We start from the raw sequence: 11,233 nt of genomic DNA, 5'->3' as shown, positions 1-11,233 counted from the left end.
GCAGTTATCACATTGTATTTTATAAATAATGTTAGTGTGGTGTTTGTCAGTGTAGTTTTTACATAGTATAGACCTCAGTTTTGTGCCGGGTTTTTGAATAAATTTGGTATTAACTGGAATGTCATATTTTGTTACTAATTTTTGCCAAATGTTGGTTATTTGTTTGCTGATGTCAGGAATATATGGTATACAGCAGTATATGGTTTCGTGGTTTTTTGATTCGTGAGCTGTATTTACTTTAGTTGGTTGATTTTGCTTTCTGTCTAGGTGTGTGCGTATAATGTTTTCTACGGTTTGTGGAGGAAACTTATTGATGTTGATGAAGTATTGTTTTATTTTGTCTAATTCATCGTTAATTTTATCTGATGAGCATAGTTTTATGCTGTGTTTATTTGGTTTCTTAGTATGTTGAGTTTTTGTTTTGTTTCATGTGCTGAGTCCCAAGGAATGTATAGTCCAGTATGGGTGATTTTTCGGTGGATTTCTGTTTTGAATTGTGTGTCGGTTCTTGTAATTTTGAGGTTAAGAAATGATATTTGATTGCTTTCTTCCTGTTCACATGTGAAGTTAATGTTGGGATGTATAGAGTTAATGTGATTGAAAAAATTAAGTATGTGTTCTGTAGATTTGAATCCCGCAACCGTGTCATCTACATATCTATACCAGTATAGTGGTGGATGTAATGCTGTGTTAATTGCTTGTGTTTCAACTTTTGTCATAAAAATATTGGCTAGAACTGGTGATACTGGGTTGCCCATGCTTAAGCCATTTATTTGTTTATTGTTTTGGTTGTTGAACATGAAGTTTGTCTTTATCGTGGTGAATTCTATGAGGGTTGCTAACTGGTTACTGGGAATTTTTATAGTTGGGTTAGGGTCTCGGATATAGAGTTCTAAGGCTATCTTGCAGGCTTCAGCGGTTGGAACGTCTAAAGAGGGATATAACATCGAAACTGGCCGTTAAGGCTTTATGATTAAGTTAATTAAGATTAGAATTGAAATTAAAAGAGTTTTTGATGAATGAGCTGGCTGATGTTACATATTTGGAAAATGCCCATGCTATGTATCTACCAAGATTGTAATTAAAGGATTCATATATGGACATTATTGGTCGTAATGGACAATCTGGTTTATGAGGTTTGGGGATGCCGTATATTTGTGGTGTGGTGTGATCCATGTCTTCAGTAGTTTCATTATTTAACATACTAATACCTTTCATGTTAGTATACATGTTATTAATTATAAATCATGTTACATAAAGTCACTAAAATAAAATAAATAAATAGTCTTTTTTTATTAACTTTAATCCTGTCCATATTTTGAGTGTTATTGTCTCTTTGAAACAATATGATAAAATGGACCGATCGGTAAAATACAGTTGTGTAAACACTATATTAATCAGCACACCTCTTGAGATGTAATATATCAAGTATAAGTTCTTACATGAGTAGCGTGATGTTAGGCACTTATAGATTGGGTTTTGAAAACATTAGTCCATTTCTTTATCTTTGAGCACTTTGCGATGACGAGAAACCTACTTGAAGTGAAAATGTATCTCAGGAAGGATGGTATGAGTATTAACACTTTTACCAAAATAAAGCAGAGAAAAAACGGTTCGACCTTCTTAGGTCATCTTCAGGTTAACAAAAAAGAAATCTAGTGCTGTCGTTTACTTACATATGTGTGCACGTTCTGAACTCTTAATAACATGTCATATTAATTAATATAATCAACACTAACATGTCATTTATATGCAAAAACGGCTCGTTTGGGTTGAGAAAATATTTTACATAGAAGAGCGAACAACGTTTCGACCTTCTTCGGTCATCGTCAGGTTCACAAAGAAAGAGGTAACTCACCGGAAGCTGACCACATGTTTGAAAGGGGTTGTGTAACTGTGTGTCGAAATGTAGAGGGCGGTATTAGATGTTTGAATATATAATTTTATATTCAAAACACACAATTCAAAACAGAAATCCACCGAAAAATCACCCATACTGGACTATACATTCCTTGGGACTCAGCACATGAAACAAAACAAAAACTCAACATACTAAGAAACCAAATAAACACAGCCATAAAACTATGCTCACCAGATAAAATTAACGATGAATTAGACAAAATAAAACAATACTTCATCAACATCAATAAGTTTCCTCCACAAACCGTAGAAAACATTATACGCACACACCTAGACAGAAAGCAAAATCAACCAACTAAAGTAAATACAGCTCACGAATCAAAAAACCACGAAACCATATACTGCTGTATACCATATATTCCTGACATCAGCAAACAAATAACCAACATTTGGCAAAAATTAGTAACAAAATATGACATTCCACTTAATACCAAATTTATTCAAAAACCAGACACAAAACTGAGGTCTATACTATGTAAAAACTACACTGACAAACACCACACTAACATTATTTATAAAATACAATGTGATAACTGCCACGACTTCTATATTGGAGAAACAAGTAGAAAAATGGAAACCAGATTCAAAGAACATAAAAAGTCACCTTCACACGTTTTCGAACACTGCAAGTCAAATAAACACAACATAACCATAGAAAACACTCAAATACTAAATAAAGAAACAAACATAAACAAACGCAAAATTAAAGAAGCCTTACTAATACAACAACTTAAGCCCAAAATAAACCAATACAAAGGAACACCTTTATATCTATATTAAAATATAATATAATAAATAATAATAAAAAATAAGTAATATAAAATTGTATATTTAAACATCTAAGCCCGCCCTCTACATTCCGATACTTATTACACAACCCCCTTTCAAACATGTGGTCAGCTTCTGGTCAGTTACATCTCTCTTTCTTTGTGAACCTGACGATGACCAAAGAAGGTCGAAACGTTGTTCACTCCTCTACGTAAAAAATTTTCTCAACCCAAACGAGCCGTATTTACATATATTTCTCTACAAGTGGGTTTTCTCGACATCACTAGCTCAAAAATCGTTTTACTATAATATATTAAACCTCTGTAGCTGGTTTAGTATTGAATGAAGAACTGGAGAGTATTGTCAGGTTTATTTGCGTTTGACTGAAAAAAATCATATTAATAAATACAAAATAAAATAATATAAAAGTTAGGAAGAGATAAAATATTTTTCATTTATGTTTTGAAGACTGATCTTTAATTTTGAGCTTTCTGAATAAGATGTATTTGACAGTTTCAAATACAATCTAGTAGATTACGAGTTCAACATAGAAATAAAAACTACACATGACTTTAAAACGAGTACAAATCTATTTCTGAAAAATGACGTACAAAAAAGATTTACCCAATTTCAAATAATATGATTGAACAATTTTGTAATATGAAAATATTTCATTCAGAATACATAAGTTCCTTTTAACTATTCACATTACACTAATGTTTTTTTTTCTCAATTGAAAACATTATCTATGTTTAAATATTTTTTACTTCCAAACATGCAGTCCATTTTCGAATTTAGTAAAGTCATTCTATTAAAAGTTTTGATATAGAAACCAAAATGAGATACACGTATAAATAGATCATTTAAAAATGTAACGGTTACTTACAGATAATTCAATTTATATTTTATAACCCAGCCACAAAAATTCACTTATGAATCATTTGAAACAAAAGGTAAGTACATTGAAGCTAAATTTATTATTATATTTTTCTTATATTGAAATGTACACTTTGTGGTATCGGCGTTTTAAATAGCGTTTTTACCACGACTAAAGACTCTTCATTTAAAAAGTAAATGTTATTAAATTATTTCTATTGATTTTGTTCTTTGTAAGATGTATAGTAAACTTTGGTGTAATAAGAACTTGTTTTGTCATGAAACCGTCCTACTACTACGTAAGCTGTTATTTTGTAAAAGTTGGAGACAAATTTTTTTTCTAGTTTGTTTTACTTACTAAAGTGTTTCTTCTACATTCATGGTTTAATTCTGGAATGAATATGAGAAACTAAATTTATTATAGTGAGAACTTAGACTGATACGTCGTTAGTTAAGTATAGGACACAGTAATTTACTTATGCCTTTTCATCTTGTACGCTATCAGAAAAATTAAAAAGTAAATTCTTTCTAAAAAGTCGTTACACCAATTGTTTCAATGGAAGCATTTTGTATTTATTGACCTATCTAAAAACAGACAAAGATATCACACTTAGTGAACGTTTATACAGAAAATAAATGGAAGACTATCTTTTCTCATAAAATGCACACGAAACAATCACTTGACAGCGTGCATAAATATTGAAAGGACACTCATAAACAAAAGTTACAAGATAAGTTCTTAGTGTTGCGGAACTTGCTGAACATAGCCGCCAACAGGTGCCAGCACTTGATAACTTCCGTGAGCGCGAGAATAATTATTCTTATCATTCTCGTTGTCACCGTCATAGGAAGTGAGGTATGCAGCTGATAAGTGGGGATAGACAGGAGATTGGGCATAACCGTAGGTTGGAACAAGGACTTGACCATACACAGGGGCGTGGGCGTGACCATAAGCATAACGATTCGCGGGAGCATGTGTGTTGGCAACTGTCGCATAACCATAAGTCCTCTTGGGGACAGCGGCATTGGAAAGAGGCCTGTTAAAGTGTCCACTTTGGTGATCATCTTTGCTTTCATTATCTTCATCTTTGTTGTCACCATCGTTGTAGCCCAGAGATGAATGTGAATATCCATGACTTGGCCGGTTGAGAAAGGTTTTCACAACGGCTCCACCGGGATGCTGACCTGGTACAAAATAATGAGGTCTGAGGGATTCGGGAGGTGCGTAGCTGATTGAAAAAGGCTTGGAAGTGGACTGTTGAACGGAACCACGTGAAATAAATGGTTGAGCAGAAGTAGCGGGGTGTGTAGGTGTAAGTGGCTTATGTGCGACCTGACCATAGGTTAAGGGATTATGGATGGCAGCAGGAGCGTACCCCAGATTAAACCTGACGGCAGGACGATACTTGCTATCAGTGTCATCATTTTTGACGTTTTTACTTTGATGATTATAGGAAGAGTGGAAACCATAAGTGTTAGCGTATGCAGTAGGTTGCTGTGTGCCGAATGAAGTGTAATGAATTTTTGGAGCTGGCCTAATGGGAACAGAAGGAACAGGAGGTGGGAGCGGCTGATTGTAACCGGATTCTTCAGGAGGTGAGAGTGGCTGACTGTAACCGGATTCTTCAGCTTTGAGGTCTTCCGTTAAACCACTACTAAACTGCACTATTACAACCAAAACCTGTGAAAAAAAACAAACACGAGAATAAATAAACTTTACAACTAATCCATTTTGTCAACTAAAAACGTAAACAGATCAACACTTATTAGTGTAAGTTCACACAGTTTTATTTTATTTACTGATTATGAAGGCAAAAACTATATTAAAGAAACAATTAAAACATTATGGTAGCATAAAGAAATCGTAATATAATAAATAGTAGCGGCAAACACATTTAAAATATCATGTTGCATTACTATACATGAAACTTTTCTTTATTGTATGGGAGAGAAAATTCTTTCAACTGACTCCAGTCACAACTTTATAAAAATAACTTAGACACCACTTTGGCCACTTCTTTATAACTATCGCACCGTGACTGGAGACATAAGTTATAAAATTCATGCTTTACAAGAGTGAATTTTAAAATCCTATTTTATCATTATTCATAGTTCTTCGAGTTGAGCAAACCCAAACTGAAGCAAGTACTAGAAGTAAAGAAGATACCCACACTACTTACCAAAATAAGTTTCATTTTACCGATAAAACAAGTCTCGATTATGCCAAGAGTACCAACGAACTGATACGAGGCTAAGATAGTCTGCTTTTTATACGTCCTAACGTTTCACCATTGAGAATCCGCCTTCCCCTGAGGCCGCTGTCTTCACTCCCTCCTTTCACTGGCAACCGCTGCTTTGCTTTAAGATGCGAAGCTGTTGGAGAAAAATATGTCTCACGGCAGCGTTCTACTTTGAATCTATGGAATCGACACGCAAGAGGGTTTGTTTCTTAATCTAGTAATGTGTTTACAAGGTTGATGAACCGAATTGTACATGGTTGAACCTTTAGTAATGATAGCATCTAAGAAAAGGAGCTCTTGACACAATGAGATTCTGAGCTATTTTCTTTACATGGGTAGTGTACTGCAGTCCTAAAACTATCCGTTTAAATTGATGTGGATTTTAAAATATACTGAGAAGAGCTCTCTAAATCTGTTTATTACTCACCAACAATCGTGCTTTAAAAAATACGTAATATCTCTTCTTATGTGAAAATCACAATAATTATAATATCCACATTATTCAAAAATAGAATTATCCATAATTAGCAGAGAAACAAAAGTTTTATTTTATAAATATTGCTGTTGTTGTTAAGCCCAAAGCTACACAAAGGACTACTGTGCTCTGCTCATCATGGGTATCGAAACCCAGCTTCTAACGGTATAACTCCGTAGACATATCACTGTGTCACTGGGGGAGGACTTTTATAACAAAAAGTTCAAGTTGTGAAGGTCCAAGATTGTGAAATTTTGAACTTAACAATAAACAAACTAACTCTTTGCTTTATCACGTTAGACTGCAAACGATTGATCAAAAGTTTTCAATTTCTGAAAGAAAAAACAGTGTGTGAAAATTATATTTTAACTACTATAATAGCCCTTTTTGAATATATTCAATATAGGCTTGTATACTGTTTGTCCCTCGAGTTAAAAGATTGTTTAAAGTTTAATAAAGGACCATAAACATCATATTTCCAAGAAAATCGTACTTGAAACTACTATATGGAGAACTGTACATGTCATATTAAAAGGGTTTTGAATACGCAAATCAACATGTCACGCAGTAACCACAACCGATATAAAATGGTTATGAGACGGCTTTTATAAGAACTACATTTTGATATTCTTACGCTCAGGTCATATAGATGTGTTGAAACCTGGAATCAAGATTTCCAAGACAGACTTTATGTTTTAATAGAATTGGAATACAAAGGAATACGTATCAACGTATAGCGCCAGGAACATCCAAAAATATACCTGTTGTACTACAATGTTAGAAATTAAAGTGTGGTATCTTGTAACAGGTAAAAGTTTAAGGACACAAAGGTCAGTGTCAAAAATCACCTTCACTTGCCTCAGCCAACAATACCCAAACCAATCAAAAATGAATTATTCCTGTAAAAGCAACATAGAGGACATGTAATATTTCCATAACATTTCTATTTGACCCTGACATACGTATTGTTGGTGTGAACATGCTGAGTTTTCACTATGAGGAAAACCTATATACTTCACTTCACCTATCCAATATACCTATCCAATATATAGGCTTTCTTCATAGTAAATACTAAACACATTCACACCAACAGTGTGTTTGATACTTTTCATTGGGATATGTGTGCAGTTTATCTCTCTTTGGTTAACCAGTTTTCAAGGTTACTGATGAGGAGTGGAATAACCCAATAACACATGTTGATCAAAATGAAGGTTAAACTGGATCTCCCTTGAACTTAGACTTCGAAATTAAACAATTGTTGTAACACTAATATTTATTATTAGACAACACTGTATTGAGGAAATGGTAAATTTTATCACTAAAATTTATAAATGAAAATATTTACATTTCTTCTTTCTCGATACATTGTAATACAATGATGTTTATCACACTAAGCAAAATTTTATTTTAGTGTAGTATATTAATATATCTAAATCACTGAGGAATTTTTTCTTTATCATTATGATAATTTGAGACTTGATAAGCGTTTCAAACGAATTCCTCTAACTCGAACAAACTTTGACGAACTGGTTTTATGATATCAATCTTAATGAATAAAAGTAAACAAATCCATAAGTTATTCATCATAAAATAGAATACTGAGATGTGAAATAACCACAGTAATAAATCGTGATAATACCAGCACCAACTCTGAAAATACAAACTGCCATAAATGACTCAAATTGCTCAAATATACGTATATGTTTTTACAATTCAAAATAACATTAAATTTTATATAGTGCCGTTTTAAAAACAAAGTCCCAACAAAAGAAGTTTGAAAAGATCTAAAAAATACCAATATACAAATGCACAAATCCCTCAATAACAGGAAATAGAGTTTCTTTTAGAGGTTTATTTTGTTTGTTTCTTCAGCACAAAGTTTTGGCATGAACTGTCCGTTCTCTGCCAAACAAGGGTATCGAAACTATGTTTTTAGCGTTATAAGCCTGTAGAATGCTGTAAGAGCTCTTTAATATGAATAATTCCTGAGGCACTGTTACATAATAATAGTTACAAATAGGTATAATACACTTTTGCTTAATGCTGTACGAGCATCTTAGCGTATTTAACCTTTTAGTCGATTATATTTTTACTAAACGAAGCCACTAATGGAGTGTAGCTTAATGTTACGAAACGTTCTGTTTTTTTTCCGTTTGCATTCGATAATTGTTTGCGTGTTGAAGCATGAATACACTATGCACGGAAAAAGAAAATGATATTTCTCAAAATTATGACTGTTCTGCAAAAAAGTCCTTTATGCATGTCCTGAGATATACAATTGACCTAATTACTTTGCCCAAAAGGAAAGCACTAACTATACCGTTTACACTACCATCAGCTTGTTTAGTAAAGAATAATAGATGTAGCAAGAAGGACTAGTGGAGAAAACTGTATGGTTCTTAATAACCGTTTAGGCTACAGAAAAAAAATATTTTTTCTTTTCTTCTATAAATATATCGTAGCCTTTAGCCACGTATGCTTACTCTCATCGTATGAACGTTTTATTTAATATCCGTTGATCACAGGTTTTGTATATACGTTACCTTCAGCTATAGGGCAGAGCAAGCTTGACAAAGTGCCAAACACGAAGAACTGGTGACACGTTTTGCTTTTTTTTTTAATTCAGTGTAATAACAAAAGAATATGATTTTGAAGGTTTGAAATAGTACCTGCCTCATTTTCTTGGTAATATGGATTTAGAAAGTCCTTGAAAAATGCTAAAAAAATTAATTAATCAAAGTTTGTCTTTTATTACAGCTCATCATGTTTTGTAATCTTTGTTCACAATGATTGGACAGTTTTTTTTTTTCAATTTCAATGTTTACATATAATAAGAATTATTAAGATAACAAATTGTTGCATAAACCTTAAATGTTTCAAAATGATCTGTTAAGTCAGAGAAAATTATTTATTTATAGAATCATTATAGTTTGTTAATATAACACAAGAACTTCAATTATACAATGTACGTGTGTTTGTGTTTTCTTATAGCAAAGCTACATCAGGCTATCTGTTGTGTCCACTGAGAGGAATCGAACCCCTGATTTTAGCGTTGTAAGTCTGAAGATTTACCGCTGTCGCAGCGGTAAAATTAGAGTAAGAACGGCTGAGTAAGAAGTTCGTATTAGTGAGTTCAAACTTGGGAAAGTTCGATTTCAATGTTTCCCTTTGCATTTTATTTGCTTTGAAATCTGTTCAATTAACGGGCAAAGTTACATTAGAGCTATCCATCTTAGCCTTCCCTAGTTTTGAAGTGATAAATTAGAGAAATGACAGATTAACTGGTCAATACCAGCCACCACTAACTCTCGGGGCTAGTAGGGAAATGCAATAATGGAAGCATTAATTTATTTGAGCATAAGAGTATGAAGTTATTGTTGCAGTGGACAACGTTATTACCTTCAAAATATATCTCAAATTTGATGTTTTGTGCACCAGCAAAATGTTAACTAGTTCTTTGGAATAATGGAACACATATTTGTTTGTTTGAATTTCACGTAAAGCTACGCAAAAGCTATCTACGCTAACCATCCTTAAATTAGCAGTTTAAGACTAGAGGAAAGGCAGCTAGTCATCACCACCGACCTACAACTTTTAGGCTACTCTTTTTATCAACGAATAGTGGAATTGAGTGTAACATTATAACGCTCCAACGGCTGAAAGGGCGAACATGTTTAATGTGACGGGGATTCGAACCCGCGACCCTCAGACTACGAGCCGAGCACTTTAACCAGCTGGCCATGCCAGGCCTAGCGCTTTAGAAACAGCGTCATTTAATGAATTTATTTTTAAAAATACGTAAGTCTTAGAGTAAAAGTTTATATTGTTACTCTCAATGTTCAACAGTGTAGATGAATATACCAATAGAACTGATCACTGTTATTTCATTTTGAAGAAAAATAAAATTATAAAAGATTTGTTTGTTTGTTTGGAAATTTCGCACAAAGCTACTCGAGGGCTATCTGTGCTAGCCGTCCCTAATTTAGCAGTGTAAGACTAGAGGGAAGGCAGCTAGTCATCACCACCCACCGCCAACTCTTGGGCTACTCTTTACCAACGAATAGTGGGATTGACCGTCACATTATACACCCCCACGGCTGGGAGTGCGAGCATGTTTAGCGCGACGCGGGCGCGAACCCGCGGATTACGAGTCGCACGCCTTACGCGCTAGGCCATGCCGGGCCAAATTATAAAAGAACAGAAGCTATGTACACTGACATAATAAAATAAGTAGAATCACACCTGATATTTCTATAACTGAAGTAACTAAAGACGGTTATGACTTTGAAACGGTTATGTCAATGTAACGAGTCATTTTACAAATAGAATCATTCTCTTTAATCTGCCCCCCGCTGGTACAGCGGTATGTCTGAATTTACAACGCTAAAATTAGGGGTTAGGTTCCCCTCGGAGGGCTCGATAGATAGCCCGCTGTTATTTTGCTATAAGAAAACACACACACTGTTTAATCTACAGTAATTCCAATAATATTACGCTGGTGTCTGTTCAATCGGAAGTAATATATTTTGAGTTGCATTATATTTGAGGAAAAGTGTCATAATTATTATTATTTCACATTATAAACAGCTTAGAGTCGAGTCACAAACTATATTTATCATCACTGCATGTAAGTCAATGACGGAAAGTGTTAGTTACGGAATTTTTTACCTCATTTAGTGTGGGAGAAAGCGTGTAGTGGATTTTATGTCAAAATATATAACACACATATCTGCTTCTTAGAAACGAATAAGGACTCTTTTCTTGCACCGTACTATTAACATTGTTCCCCAGTGACACAGCGGTATTTCTTCGGGCTCACACCGCTAAAATCCAGGTTTCGATATCCGTAATGGGTAGAGCAAAGATAGCCCTTTGTGTTTAATTCAAACCAAACTATTAATGCTTTATTTAAATATTTGTAACACATGTGTTCACACTAGATAACAAAAAATAA

At 33.9% G+C, this 11,233-nt stretch overlaps 1 protein-coding gene across 1 annotated transcript; it reads right to left on the bottom strand.

Moving 5' to 3' along the window:
* Window positions 1–4,109: 4,109 nt before the first annotated feature.
* On the bottom strand, window positions 4,110–5,930 carry LOC143235539 (uncharacterized). Its single transcript, XM_076473780.1, has 2 exons — window positions 5,745–5,930; window positions 4,110–5,245 (listed from the first exon to the last, which is right to left on the bottom strand). The coding sequence occupies exons 1-2, from the start codon at window positions 5,757–5,759 to the stop codon at window positions 4,304–4,306; spliced, it is 957 nt and encodes a 318-aa protein (XP_076329895.1). The 5' UTR covers window positions 5,760–5,930; the 3' UTR covers window positions 4,110–4,303.
* Between the last annotated feature and the right edge of the window lie 5,303 nt (window positions 5,931–11,233).

This window comes from Tachypleus tridentatus, chromosome 12 (genome assembly GCF_004210375.1).
Source record: "Tachypleus tridentatus isolate NWPU-2018 chromosome 12, ASM421037v1, whole genome shotgun sequence".
NCBI classification, from domain to species: domain Eukaryota; kingdom Metazoa; phylum Arthropoda; class Merostomata; order Xiphosura; family Limulidae; genus Tachypleus; species Tachypleus tridentatus.
Note: the sequence above shows the minus strand (reverse complement) of the source record. Positions and strands in the feature narration are given on the sequence as shown.